This window comes from Fukomys damarensis, unplaced genomic scaffold, assembly GCF_012274545.1.
Source record: "Fukomys damarensis isolate Sample0158 unplaced genomic scaffold, DMR_v1.0_HiC HiC_scaffold_24, whole genome shotgun sequence".
Lineage (NCBI taxonomy): Eukaryota > Metazoa > Chordata > Mammalia > Rodentia > Bathyergidae > Fukomys > Fukomys damarensis.
In genome coordinates this window covers 13,586,093-13,601,361 of record NW_022900936.1, presented here as the reverse complement: position 1 = coordinate 13,601,361, position 15,269 = coordinate 13,586,093, and the positions used below count along the sequence as shown (strand labels likewise).

The following is a 15,269-nucleotide window of genomic DNA, read 5'->3' as shown; positions in this document are numbered from 1 at the left end:
AAAAAAAAAAAAAAAAGAAAAAGAAACAACAGAGCCTGAAATTGGCTCTGTTATTAATAGTCCACAATCTCAAAATTTGAACAGTATCTTTAAATTAAGTAAGTAGTATAATGCAGAGCAATGGACATGAGCTTTGCATTTTGTTTATTCTAGTAAGCTTATAAGGGAATTATCTTAAATCACAATTATCTTCTTCAGAAGAGTCTAAATTCCTGGTGTGAGTTCCTTTAAAGAATAAATAAGCAGATACAGCTGACTATTGTAATCCTAGATACAATTTTGAAAAATAAAGTCTCAAATATATTTTATTGCTTTTTGTGTTGTTTGTCATATTCCTGACAAAAATTGAGTGAGTTATCCTTTTACCAATCCTACCTTGAAAGAAGTAAATGCTCAATTTCAAAAGACTACCTTTATGTTTTTATATAAATTGTTTTACAGGAATACAGGTGCTCAGAATCTATATATTAAGGGACAGATTATTCTCCAATTTGGGATTTCTTTCTTTCTTGATGTACTTACAATTTCCATCTTAAGAGCAAATAACTATCAAGAAATCTACTGAATTTGGAATTTCTGCACTGTCATTCCAAATAATGCTAATTGGATTTAGTATATAAGGCTCTTCCTTCTTCTCATTAATAAATGATGGAGCTACAGCGCCAGAAGCACCTGGCGGAGATTCAATACTGCTTTACTCTAACTAAAAAATGGCTCTTCTGGGCATCTAATTCAATGGACTGTTTTTTTTTTTTTTTAAAGAAAGGGCAGGCATCCTCAAAAGCCTCAGACTTAAGACAGATAATTCAAACTAAGCTACCCAGTCTTAGAAAGAGATGACTCACCTGTTGAGTATCACTGTTCTTCCGCGATTTGTAAATAAATTCTCCAATGGCTACAAATACAGAAAGGACCAGTCCAGCAGCCAGGACAATGAAGATGCCCCCAATATTTTCTACTCCCAGGGCACTGGCCTCTTTGCTGTCTTCTTCAGGGCAGCCATTTCCCCGCCACCATTTCTCTTTCATCATATGCAGCTTCCCCTCTTCTTGTAGTTGAAGAATAGCAATCGTAATTTTATCCCGGTAAGGAGAGCCTGAAAGTGGGATCATTTGGATATTGAGCACCAAAAAGTTGAAGATGTTAATTTGTTTCACTATCTCTTTGATAAATACCTTGAGGGTACTTACTCTATGAAACCCAGACAACTTATTGCCTAGCCAAAGGCAGGAAGTGCCAATCTTATATGTTGAAGATTAAATAATTACGAAAAGGAAAGCTGACATATTGAGATTCACTATTTTCTCCTTGTAGAATTAGAAAAGCTGAGCTGGGAATTCTGTGACATATTTCTGTTTCTGGTAAATTCATCAAAAATCTCTTCGCATATCTAGAAACTTCATCATTTAGATTATTATACCTTTTCAACGTTCTTTGTCATCTCAGATTGCAACTGAGTTGAGCCATCTGGGCCATTTTCTCTTCTTCCCAAAGGGGTAACTGATTAGATATTTCCTAATCTTCTTGACCGTTCAGTGTGGTCATGTGACTGATTCCCAGCCAATGAGATTTAAAGTGATGTGTGATATTTCTCTCCTGTGTCATGAATCTTTCTAAAATGAGGGTTTTTTTTTTTTTCTCTCCTTCCCCAAATAGATAGCAAGAAGACTGAGATTTCAAGTAATCAGGAATGGTGGGACTACAAAATAGAAGGAACTTGGGTCCTCAGGTGATTCCATGAAACAGAGCTTCCCTTTCAATCTACATCAGAATGTAGCAAAATCAAAGAATAACTATTTACTATGTAAGCCACTGAAAATTTGCAGGTGTTGGGTATAGCTGTTTATCCATACTGATCTACATATCTATTTGATAAATTTAAGAGAAGTTTTGAATAAAGTCTTAGAAAATTCAGTTTTGTTCAGAAAATTGGCAAGGACTTTATTGATAATATTAATGCTCTATTTTGAAGTAATGCCGATGGATGTTTAATTGTGTAAGAGAGATACCAACATCTCTTTGTAGGTTTAACTTCTCAATGTTGGTTTTCTGTAGTAAGCAATGTGAAGGAAGAAACAAAGCAAGATTCTCTATCTCAATTTCTCTTTGGAAGATAAGAATTTTTGCTAGCATTTCTTTTACTCAGTAGGGCAATAATACATCTACACTCTGGCATTTTTTGCTTGTACACTTTAAAGTACTTCTTGGTAGAAGAAAATTGATAAAATTAGACATCTTAGGACAAGAAGAAATCCCAGGAATTATATAGTCCAGTGCACTAGTTATAAGATGGAAAAAACTTCAAATATGAAAGCATGAATGAAACTCATAGTTATTGGCAGAGCCAAGAATCAAACTCAATTCTCCTTGCTTATTATTTATCAGTGTTATTCTCATGAAAATGTTTCCAAACTTATATATTCCTTATGTCCTATGGCATGGTTGAAGTTTAAAAGGTAGAGGTTTAACATCTATGGCAATTGTCATTTCTTTCCTCCTAAGATATTTTTCAAAAATTATTGTAAGCATTCAAAATCAAGTTAAAGAGAAGAACACAATGCTTTGGAGGGAGATTAAGGCTTGCCAATTAAGAGTATAGATTTTTAGTGAGAAATGAGGCTTGGAAGTCAAATTAAAAGGTATTGGTTGTTTGCTTAAATACCCCCAAGAGTAATGGCTAGCGTTAAAATGAGCACCATTAACATACTCATAGCATCAAACAGCTGTGGAGCACTTTGCTTTAAGGTACATGAAAGTGCTTTGCAGAGTGCAACAATAGTTCTTATGGTCGTGGTTGCAGCAGTGATGATTGTAGTGGACACAGTGGGCACTCAGTGAATGTTGACTGATGCTTTCCTTCTGCCTTCAGGGTGCATGAAACTTAAAGCACTCCAGACAAATGGAGGTGCAATCTCTGTTGAAAGTTGGTCTCTAAGTAAGGTCATTTCCAGCTTTCTGGCATCCCTTTAAATCTTAACTGCTCTCATTCTCCTAAAGTTTTATTTTAAAACCCTCAGCCTGAGCTTCTCTCCCGAGAGTCTCTAAGAAGTAAAGTTTTCAATTTTGTGTTGTGACTGAGCCAACTTTGTCTTCCACTGTGACAGAGTTTGGAACCTTAAGAGACTCAGTTGGGGCAGGACTGAACTAGGTGAAGTAGGTGGAAAGTTTTTTTTTTTTATATCTGCATATATTTTACTTCCAGGTTTTGTTGATGCCTCCTTAAATGGACTGAATGACATCAGAAGTGATTTATTACAAGTCACTTGAAAAAAATGGATATGTATACACCAAGATCTTTCTGAATAGAAACTGATCTTTCTGAAAGAGTCAATTTATCATAGAAGAAACATCTCACAAATTTTTCCAACAGCTGTATCCCCAGTGGATGCATTCTCTCTGAGGTCTGCCATCTGTTCCAATTATTCCTTAATTGTTTTTGGTTTAAAAGCACGACAGGTTTAGAACCATTATGAAAAATTCCTAGAGTATATTTCTTTTTCATCTAGGAAGGGAGGGAGGCTCTTTAACTTTGGAACTCGTTGTGGGTAAGGTTGACAGAAAAAGAGACTAAATGGAATCTTTTAAATATTACTTTACTTTATATACGTGTTCTGTATATATACTATATGTATATTGGTACAATACATGTATATATAATATGTAAAATATATAAATGTGGTAATACTACAGAGCCAGTCTCATTCACACGAAAGTAAGCATGCAGTGATCTTCAGAGTTGCATTATTAATGCAGCAGTGTTGCAAAAAGCTCATTGGCCCCTCCTCCACAGCCCTATTCCCATGTTATTGCCACACTATTAAAATTTTTGGCTCTCAAGTTGTATTCCATTCTTTAGAAAAGATGCTAATTAAGTCATTCAATAAAGTGAAAATGTTTTTAAAAGGCATGATATACACTAATAATATTTTCTGTTCTTATTTCCAGGGTGTAAAAGACTGTTGAAAAGGGGTAGGGAGTTTTGTAGGACAGAGCTGGCATGATATAGGTAAAATTTTTGACTTTAGTCCAAGGATGGTTCTGTTAAGAAGCTGTAGTTGCTTCTCTAGAAAGATGCACAGCATATTACAGTCAGTCTCATGGTTTTTATTCTGCAAAGATTCAGGCTAAGGCATTGACTTCTCATGGTTTGTCTGACTTATGGTCCAAATAAAATCAGCAGTGACAAGATTAAAAAAAATATCTCTGATCTGTCTGACCTGTCCCAGCTCCTTTTATCTAAAATGAGGTGGAAAAGTTGGGTTAGAGAGAAAAGACATTGTCTTAAAGTCAAAAAGGTGCCCAGAGTCCTATTAGTTGATGACTAACAATGCCCCTGAGGGGCATTGAAGAATATTCTGATTAAATTATGGGAGAGCTTTCCACTTAGGGAAAATATAGACCTCACTATCAATATTGTTTTTTTCATCAGGAAAAAGTTATTGGAAATAAAGTGACAAGAAGGTAATTGTAGATCTCCTAGCCCAGTGTTAGCAAAACTTTTACAGCTTTCAGTGATAAGAAATAAACAGGTTCTCCATCAACTGTCTAGTCTAATTATTCTTCAGAAGATTTATTCAGAAGACATAAAAGATAACAGTAACAATAAAGTTAATTTCCCCATAATCTATTTCTAGAGCTAGGGAGATAGTAGGGAGTCAAATTAGTTATGCATTCATGGCAAATACCAAAGACAGTTGACCTTATTTGGTTGGTTAAATTAGTATTAATATGATTGACTATTAAATTAAATATATGATACATAGTCCTTTTAAGAGATTCATTAGTTACCAAATTAAAACACTGGGAAAATTCATGTAAAACCTCAGTGTGTTTTTATCTGGAAAAATAGAATATCTGACAAACGTGTTTTCCAATTCTCACATTTCTACAGCTACCTGACCAGAAAGACTTCCATTAGATCACTCAGTTGCTCCTTCCTTGCCCATAGTTGCCTATTCCGGCCACCTCCTTCCAGCACATCAGCTTTACTCACTTATGCAATCTGTTAGCCTCTGTAAGCATTTCAGTGTTGCTGGTGGTAAAACTGGATAATTCCTTCCAAACAACACAATAATATAAACATGCAAATCAAATCTACTTTGGGTCCTTCATGATATGGTTGGACTCTAAGTATAGTTTCTTCTTGTTGGATTAATCCAGTGTTTGGATGATTCCCGATTCCTCTCCTTTGGCATGCTTATCAACAAAGTTCCAAAGACTCACTTGAGAAGAACAGGTTGACTTCATACAATAATCTTACATAATATAGTTTTCTACAGCAAAGAAAACAATAGAGAGGGAGTTTTCTACATAAAGGGAATCAGCAATTGACCCTTGATTATAGAAGAACATTGTATAAGCTACTGTTACACAAGAAGAAATTATTGTATGGATGTGTATTTCTACAAGGCTATAATTTCCCTAGGAGAAGCGGTGCTACAGAATTTAAAAATACATTAACATTTGGGAGTTTTAGATGGTTAGCATTTGTTAAATCTAGCTTATTTCCTGAGAAAATTATTATAATTTAAGTTTTATCCTTTTCCTTTTGACAGAGAGAACCTGGCTTTCACATCTATTGATATGGAACACCACCCCTCTAAAAGTAGAACTGTCATCTACACACAAAGTCCATTTTCTTATATTCTCATAGAACATTAGACAGAAAAAAACCATAAGCATATAACTGTTGAAGAAACTAGTATAACAGGAGCAACAAGGAAAATATTCTCTTTAAATATTTGTCTGAGTTAAAATAATCAAATCTATAGAAACTTAAATTATCACCTTGTGATTGAAACTTGAAAGAAATAGTAATGGAAAGATTATTAGGTGAAATATGTGACACTCTCCAGTTCAGACCATGCTTCTGACTGATGTGGGCATTTCTCTTCTTTATTGGTCTGCTAAAGGCATGGCAGACCTTCTCAAAGTATGGAATATCTGTGAGCCACATCATCCCGCTCAGTTCTGGCAAATGCTGTGCCGCTCTTACCGATAGGCGTCCCCACTCCATAACCTTTGGAGTCAATGAGACCCCCGATCTGAGTGAGGTTGCAGTTTCTCTGTGTCACATACTCAATGCTGGTGGACTCCATCAGCAGGGCGTAGTCAGTGGTGAGAACTCTTTGGATGCCCTCATCACTGTTTTTCACCAGGGCGCTCTGCTGCCTACTGCTCATGAAAGCCCACATCTTCTCGTAGGTGGATATCTTTGATTTCTACAGAGAGAAAAAACACAACCACCAGAAGAAGAATGCTGGAAAAAAAAAAAACCAAAAAAACATGGCCTAAAGCTACTCAACATCCCAGAGGTTCAAGTACTATGGGGAAAATTCTTTCTCCTCAGGTGGGGAACTGAGATAGATAACCCTGGGGCTTCAGGTGGATAGCCCTGGATAGCCTCATTCACCACAGGAAAGCACATGTAGGCATGAAACAACTACAGAGAACAAGACCTTGATAGAGTCACGCGAGTCATTAGCTCATGGTCCTTTCTTGGTTTCAGTTAGGAACAAATGGACATTTGTGTCAACAGTAGCACTTGCCTAATGAGCTGTGGTCACTTCAGAACGGGACAGCATGGCTCACTGGGCCCAGGGGGAGCTGGCTCGCTCCAGGACTCTACGCCTTCACCTACTTGGCTCTGTCAGAGGATGCTTTATTGTTTTCAGGTGTGTAAGTTTCTGTCCCTCACCAGCATTCCTTTGTGCTGTGCACCAACCTGGGATAAATCACTTGCGGTCTCTGCTTTGTTTGCAAAAGAGCTCCCATTCACTCTTATCTCTTTTAGAATATCTCAATGCACAATCTCTTTTCAAGTTAATATTCAGATCAGAAAAGTCTTTGTATTCATAGGTCCATAATCTTTTTTTCATTGCAGTCATATTTTAGAAACTGAGGACTATATTTCCAAGGGTTAGAATTTTTTCCTTTTTTAAAAACATTTTGATAGACTCAGTGATAAACTCTCTCTCTCTCTCTATATATATATACATATAGATGATACATAATATATACATCTATACATATACAGCATTACCTCATTATCTTTTTTTTGTTTTCAGGTGCTGCCTAAATGTTCATATTGCTTAGATATGAATTTTCCATTTTTTGAATAGTGGTCTGTGATCTGGCATTCTGCATTTTTCTATGCCATTTCCATACTGTTGTAAATTTTTTTCTTCTGAATTTTTCAGTACTTTCCTATCTCTTTCAAATATGATAGCCATTATGGGCATTACTGTAGTTTCAAGCTAACCCCTCCCTGTTCACACACATTAGCCAGACTTCTTGGCAAGCACAGAATGCATCATCCTAAAGTGTAAAGAAGCTCAAAATGTTATTGGGGCAGTAAGCAAAGCATGGAATGCCTGTGGAATCAACTCTAACATGGTTATTCATGCTCTGGTATTCCACGGGACTCACTCAGTTTCTAATTCTATTGGAGACCTGGCTTAATTCTGTAGGTGGTATGAGTCAGGGAAGGACAGACGGATCTATTTGGATTGGTAGGTGTTTAAAGAGTTCCCTGAGAGAGATCTTGTGAAACAAAGAACAATCCAATGAACAAGAACCTTATAATAGATACTGTTTTTTTACAGGATCCATTTGGTGGTGATTAGATGTTTGAAAATTTCTGCTCAACCCCTGAAACATCTACAAATTAGAACCCCTGTCTGTACAACACAGGCGTGTTTTGGGGGTTAGGGCAAGTGCCTTATTTGTGTGATTTCAGCCTTGAAGAGTCTGATATTGCTTAACTCATAATAAAGAGCTGCTTGTACAAATGCAGGGAGGTCAAGCTGTCTTTTGGTAGTAAATATGCAGCTGAGAAAATTACTCCTTCATCATGAAGCTACCTTAAGGGAAAATAATTTCCTTTGAAGTGTGAAATTTTAAAGTTATCAGAGACATTAGAAATAGACTCAAACCAACACTTTTATAGACTGGAGAATTTTGGTAGAAAACTTGTTTTCAAAAAGTTATAAAGCAAGTTAATATTAGAGCTAATCCTGGATCTCCAGACTCTTCTAGATATTCAGTGCTGCTTATACTGTATCATGCTGATTTCTGGAGAAGGTGGATGGATGTCTAGATAGCTAAAATTCTTTTGAGAATGATTTTAATCTTACTTGATCTACATGTGAAAATACGGCTTATATTCATGGGCTACTATTGTCCTCCGAAGGATTTGATAATTGGTCTCATGTTAATATAAAAGAGAAATCAGCCCCCCCAAATTCATGAAACATTTATTTTCTCCATCATATTTAGGTTATATGAAATAAGTACTATAAAAAGTTACAAAACTTTTTTTAAGTGTAGGGAAGTTGGGTACAAAAAGTAAGTAGTACAGTAATTTCATCCATATAAATGGACAAAGTCTGAGGAGTCCTTTATAGCATCCAGGAAATGGAAAGACAAGGAAAGGGATGTATGATAAGAGTCAACACAAATCCTGCATAGCTGTTATTGAATCCCTATCAGGACTGGTTCTCAGATTTTCTGCAATGAAGGATTTTATTATTTTTGATCCGACAGTTAGCTGTCGTCCCACGGCATCTGACTAGGATGCGACTCATTCCACATCTGAGTGCTCAGCAGAACTCTGAGAGGTCTGCACTTAAGGATATCAGAGATCTTGCACGTGGTGCCGCCACAGTATTCAATAACTGCAAAATTTCTGAACTCTTACTCGGTTAATTTCCCTTATCTCATCACAGCTTGGGGCCAAATTATATCCTGAGTGTTCTTCATGGTACACATTGAGTCCCATTAACTTTATGGACCTGTGGTCATTGTCCAACAGCACCCACTTCTACATTTTTGGTAGCTCAAGTTGTTCTGGACTGAGTGCTCCAAATCACTGCAGGGGAAATCAAGGTGGCATAGACATTTCTGAAATATAGAGAGTACAACCTTCTTTCTGTAAGAAAATTGTTACTTGACAGGAACTTGATCAAAGTGAAGGTAGAGAAATAATTATTTTTTTTTATCCTTTTTTAAAACTATTTTTTTTCTGCACTCCAATAATAGTAAGCATAATGGAAAATAGAAAATCAGCATTCTGGTTTCTTTTAAAGTTCTCTTTCATCATTTATAATGTTTATGACTGTGAATCTCCATGGAAATATAGGATAATTAATATGCAAGAGAGTCTAGCATTCCATAAAGGCCAAGAATGCAGCTGAGAAAGTTAGAAATATCTATAGATAGCTCAAGTGTGTTAGGATAGAGTGAGTTTTCCACCACTGAAAACCTACTAGGAGAACTACATGCTTGGAAATTTTCTCCTAATGATCCCCTGACACCTTGGTTCTCCTCTGTAATTTATCCCCTTCATAAAATTATTCAGATCCTGAGGTCTGGGACAAAAAGTGACACACAGAAGGTCCCAGTTGGTGAGTAAAAGAACAAGTACAGAATTAAGGATTCTTTACTTTTGCATTCTGTGCCATAATGCTTATTTTTGTTAGGTCAAAAAGTAGTATTTTGGAGGTAAATTAGATGTATCCATTTTAGCGGACCTGTTTTCACTTTGAAGACAAAAATCTTCATAATTCTTAAAAATAGGATTATGCTTGATGGAAAATTATCATAAATATGCAATGAATAAGCTGATTGACAGTGTCAGTGTTTGTGTATTTCTAAATCCTCTACAATCTCAGCCATCCTGCTAAACATCCTATGTAATACACAGTATGTCAAAAGTTAATTAGAATACTTGTAAAGTCCTCTGAGCTTCTTAGCAAAGCTTGCTAGAAATGAAAAAGCCTCATTTATGAAATCTGAAGTCATCCAGGAAGATTTTTTTTTAATCCTCAGAGCCATCAGGTACAGATAAATTCATTTTGCCTATTTAAACTTGATTATGTGGCCACTCTGATGCTGATGAAACACTGTTGGCAGAGAATAAGCATTTCTCACCGCAAATCTGTTAGAAGAGTGTATCACATCAATGTTGATGACCATTATTTATTTCTCTCTTTTTTTTATCCCTGTAATACATGCAAGCTAAACACTCACTGGGAAGCGATTTACATTGTGTCTGTGGGCAGTTAAAAACTAATTGAAAATAGCAATCAGAACTAGAGCAAAGAGTGTTTACTGTGATTGGAGAATTATTCTGAACACTTTGCATATCTTAATTTACTTAATCTTTGTTACGGTCATATAAGAGAGCTACTGTTAATAGCTGTGTTTTAAAGATGTGGAAATAGAACATCACATAAAAAAAGCTGGTAAAGCCAGGATTTGACACTGGTGATCTTGTTTTACATTTTGTTATTAAACAGGGAATCAACTATTCATTTTAATATACAGCATAAACTCGTGAAAAGAAGAATGCTTCAACAGAAGTAACATTCTTTAAAGAAACAATTAAAGTTAGTAGGTACAGAATGTTTCTATTATAGCAAGAGCTATCACAACTCTGGTCCTCAGCCTATAATGTAGAGAAACTATTTACATGATTTTTAACAGCTTACACTTGTTTAAAAATTTTTAGACAGTGTTTTCAGGATGTGTGATAGTTGAAACCCAGAAGGAAATGTGTATACTGTTTGCCTTTTTTTTCTTTCCTCTAGCAGTATTTTGCCTTTCATAGAGCTCCCCTGTTTTCAGCTGTGGGGTTTCCACAATAGAATGTGAAGTATGTGCAAATTCTGGGGTATAATATACTTCTGAGATTGATACAACCTTCATTTATGGAAATCTCTCTCTAATGTTCCATTTTTATGGAGTTAAACATACCTTATCACATTATTTCTCCAACTAGGTTATAGGGCTTCTACAAAGATGTAAATTCCTGTTATTCAGTACAATTGAAAGCTGTGCAATTCTACTTCAGACCAGTGTGTTTGAAGATTTTATACATAGATGTATATGTACAGGTTTATTTTCACTTATATATATATGTAAATCCACACATGTACATACATGTACACTGGGAATAAATGATTGGTACTTGATCTTTGTTTATCAAAAGTGATCTTATTAATGTAGTAATCTCATCTGTGTGGCATGCAAATACAAGCAGGCTGAACAAATGAAATATCAAAACAATTACATGTTCATATTTCCAAGTTACTTTTAATCTAGGTAAATTACTCATCTAAAAAAGCCCATAAAAATCAACCAAAGACACAGAAATCACCTAGTCATAAATCTAAATTTGTAAAACAAATACATGAGACATGAGTAGTGCCTTAAAGCAATTATTTCATCTAATGGGTCATTAAATATATTATTTGATTCAATAATAAATATGTGTGCTATTTCAAAATGATTTCGTTTACAACAGTTGCTTTAGAAGAAACATTTATCATAAAGGAAGGGCCTGTCTTTCAAATATACATAATGTAATCATTACAGTTGATTATACTCATATTTTGAATTGATAGAAAGTTACGACATTTGCAGATTCTCTAACATTTTAAAAATTTATGGATTCCCTTTAGAAAATTCCCTCAGTGGGATTTAAGTACCTTTGATAAAATATTTTTTATGTTTTCTGCTGTCTGCAGTTCGAAATTGGTGCATTACAGGCAATATGTCAGGCCTTGAAAAAGGTTAATTTAAATTGACCTCATAGATTTCTTCACAGACAAATGCATTTTAACCTGTAGAGACCTAACATTTTTTGACACTGATGGTAAAATTAGTGGCATCTTCCAAATATGAACTAGTAGCTTTATATGAAGAATGTCTTACTATATGCAGAGAAGTTTCTTTCATCCTGTGCTTTCCTGAATGATTATTTCTGTCTGAAATCTGTCTGCCCATCATAGCTCATTGCTTCAGTTTTACCAGCAGAGCGCTTAGTAACTTCCTTGAAATGTCTTTTGGGCCGCTGACAGCACCTAACCACTTGCTGGAAGGAGATTATAAAGGTTAGAAAGTCCCTTATTCCCTCAGCTGGTCCAAAGTCCCTAGACCATGAAAGCCAGAAATGACAAGTCTACTATGATTTTTTTTTGAACCTATTTTATCCAAGTCATTTTAGACTGAATCACAATCCAATCTATGTAATCCCCTTGCTTCAGTCTGGGAGTGATTTGTTGCAAGGCAAGATTCTCTGAGAAGTATTTCTTACAGTTGTATTTCATAGCCAATTTGACTCACAAGGAATTCTGATGTCCATACTACTTCTTGTCTACACAATGCACGATACTTAGCTAAATGGTATGTTGTGTTTAACAGGCATGCATCCATCTTTTCTCTCTATTGCTATTCAGGTTTTCAAAGCTAGCACAGAATTTGTGTTTTCTTCCAATGCTAACTCCAGTGATGCCATTTTGGAGATCCTGGAAAAAATATAAATTAAGCTGCATTAAATTGAACAGCCCCTCTCTGATCAGTTGAATTCTAAGGGCAGCCTTGCCATCTGTTGCCTACCTACCATCTGGGAAGTTGTTCTGAAAATGCAATGTGTGTTTGTAGGAAAAGCTTCCAAGGACTAGGATCTCTTCCTGAGCAGGCCTCTGCATATAGTCTTTGAGATTTTTCATCCTGGTACTCATTGTGGATTTTTCTGTCCATGGGCAGAAACTACACATTCAGAGATTACCAACAGCAAAGAAACTGGGCAAAGACCAAACTGGAGTGTTCTTAAACCTAGGCAACTGGAAAAGTAGGACTCAGCAAAGGTTACGGCTTGATAATGATATTATTGATGATTCTTATATATCTTTTAAAACTACAATTTGCAAGCAATTATGCAAGTGTAATCTCTATTAAATTATTTACTCCTTAAAATTATATTATGAATTGGATATTAGCCACTTTTTACACACAGGAAACTAGTGGTGCAGAGAGTTTAAGTAACTTGCCAAGGTCTGCATAGCTAATTAGCATCAGAGTCAGAATTTGAACTCAGGCTGTCTGGCTTCATACCTGAGATCATTTTAATTAATTTATTCTTTTTTGTTTGTTTTGTTTTGGTACCGGGGATTGAACTCAGGTCCTTGCACTTGCAAGGCAGGTCACCGAACTGCTGAGTTAAATCCTCGGCCCCTAGATCATTTTAATTTATATTCCAACATTTGCTGTTAGTTGTATCTCTTGAAAAGACCAGCTGATATTCCCAAATACTAAACTGTGGATTAACACCATTATCTTCTTTGCATAATGGTTCACAAAGAGCCCGAAGAAGTCTTTTAGTCTTTTGTTTAAGCTTCATATTTGTCTTAGATTTTCTTTAGTACAATCCTTTCTTCATTTAGAAAAAAAGAGTGTTGTTAAATTGTCACTGTGCGACTAAAGTCTAGACTACTCCATTCTATTCCTCCAAGGGTAGTAGAATTGCAACAAGAACAAAAAATAGGATTTTTGTACATTTTCTGTTTCCTATGAAAGATAACAGGAAACCAGTAGTAGTTCATATACCCATTTATGAAAGGAAAAGTTATACTTGAACATCACTGCTTTCAGTTTTCTTGAGTATACATAGGGAAGTGGTCATCATGTGGACCCTAGAGAAACTGTACCCAACTTGCATACCTACAGAGCTTGACCATGAGTTATCTCCTTTGTTTTTATCTCTGGCAGTGGTTCCATGGTACAGGAGGGCACAGAAGGCCTCTACTGTTCAGAGAAATCAGTTTAAAAGGACCGAGCAATTCATTAGCAAAGAAGATGGAAACCAATGCAGTTAATACTGGATCATTAGTTTTATTCCAAGTAGTAATAAAAAGGTTTATCGACAAGTTCTCTTAAATTGCCTTGAAGTTCTAAGTTTTGAATATTCTGATTTCTAAACAGTCTGTGAAGTAACTGAAGACTTGATCAAGAGGACAGACTGAGTCCCTGATATCCAGAAAAGAATTTCTTTTTTTCTTTTTGGTACTGGGGATCAACCTCAGGACCTTGGGCTTGTGAAGCAGGTGATGGAACCACTGAGCTAAATCCCCAGCCCTGGAAAAGAATTCTTAAGACATCTCTGATGAAATGCCATGTCCTTCTCTAACTATGCCCTGCTAATTGTCCTTGTGGTGACTGATACCCTCTGACCAAGTAGTCTATCATATTTTCCATGGTGCTTAAGACTTTAAGGATCAGAGGGCTGATGAACTTGTAAAAATTAAACTTGTAGGGTTTAGTAACACTAAACTTTGGCCACAAAATATAGACTCATTCTTTTCTTTATGGCTAGTGCCAGCTAGAGTCTTGGAGTGTCCCTTTAAAACTCCGTATGTTTTTCTGAGTGCCTACTACCTGGTAGGCACTGTTTTAAGTTCTGGTGATGTAACAGTAAAAAAAAAGCTGACCACTCTTTCCTGTTGGGGAGCTAACATTGTAGAACGGTCTAAACTTTGACTGCATCTTGGCTCTTTCATTGTGAGTTTTGTGACTTTGAGGTCAGTTACCCACCCTATCTGTGCTTTATTTCACTCATATAATAGGGGCAATATTAGTACTCACCTCACTTGGCCTTTGTAAGGGTTAAATAAGACAGTGTGTGTAAAATATTTAGAAGTAGAATGTGCAGCTCAGGATTAGTGCTGCTATTCACTAATATCAGAGTTTTAAGCAGGGTAGAGTGGTGCACACCTATAATCCTAGCATTCTGGGAGCCCGAGAAAGGAAGATTGGAAGTCTGAGCCCAGCCTGGACAATTTAGCCAACTACCAAGATACTGTTAAAAGAAGGAAAGAAAGAAAGAAAGAAAGAGAGAGAGAGAGAGAGAGAGAGAGAGAGAGAGAGAGAGAGAGAGAAAGAAAGAAAGAAAGAAAGAAAGAAAGAAAGAAAGAAAGAAAGAAAGAAAGAAAGAAGGAAAGAGAAATTTACAAAGGAGAGCTGAAGGTACAGCTAGGTAGATCCAAAGAGTTTTAAAATATGTACCAGGAAATAGGGTATTAGAAGCAGAAGAGTTCTTCATCCTCCTAGATGTTCACTGCCTATGTCAAAGGAGGAGGCTGGGCTGCTCTCTGACAAAGCAATAGCACCTTGGCCACTGCCCAAAGATCTGTGCATTTACTTATAACGTGTCCCTTACAACGTGTTACTAATAACACTTTGCCCTTTCAACATATTCTTTCCCCTTGAAATGGGTATTGCTTGGCCATTTGCCAAGTGATCTGAGAGAGCACTTTCCTGGGTGCCCATGTTCGGGACTAAAGATCGAGCAGGAGCCCTTCCTGAAACTGTACAGGCAGGGAAGTTGGGAGCAGCACCCATCTTCAGATAGCCACCCCAAGGTCCTGCCACAGAAATGGGGACAGGGTGAAAGTGAGGCATACTTGGTAAATACCATAATATATATATAT

At 36.3% G+C, this 15,269-nt stretch overlaps 1 protein-coding gene across 2 annotated transcripts in view; it reads right to left on the bottom strand.

The window, feature by feature from the left end:
* Positions 1 to 15,269, bottom strand: part of Grik1 (glutamate ionotropic receptor kainate type subunit 1) — a 268,271-nt gene that overhangs the window by 15,224 nt on the left and 237,778 nt on the right. For both annotated transcript variants that reach the window (XM_033768030.1, XM_033768031.1), the window contains exons 14-15: positions 5,996 to 6,221; positions 846 to 1,096 (exon numbers count right to left, since the gene is read on the bottom strand). In XM_033768030.1, the coding sequence (XP_033623921.1) occupies positions 846 to 1,096; positions 5,996 to 6,221 (477 nt within the window). The remainder of the gene's footprint in view (positions 1 to 845; positions 1,097 to 5,995; positions 6,222 to 15,269) is intronic.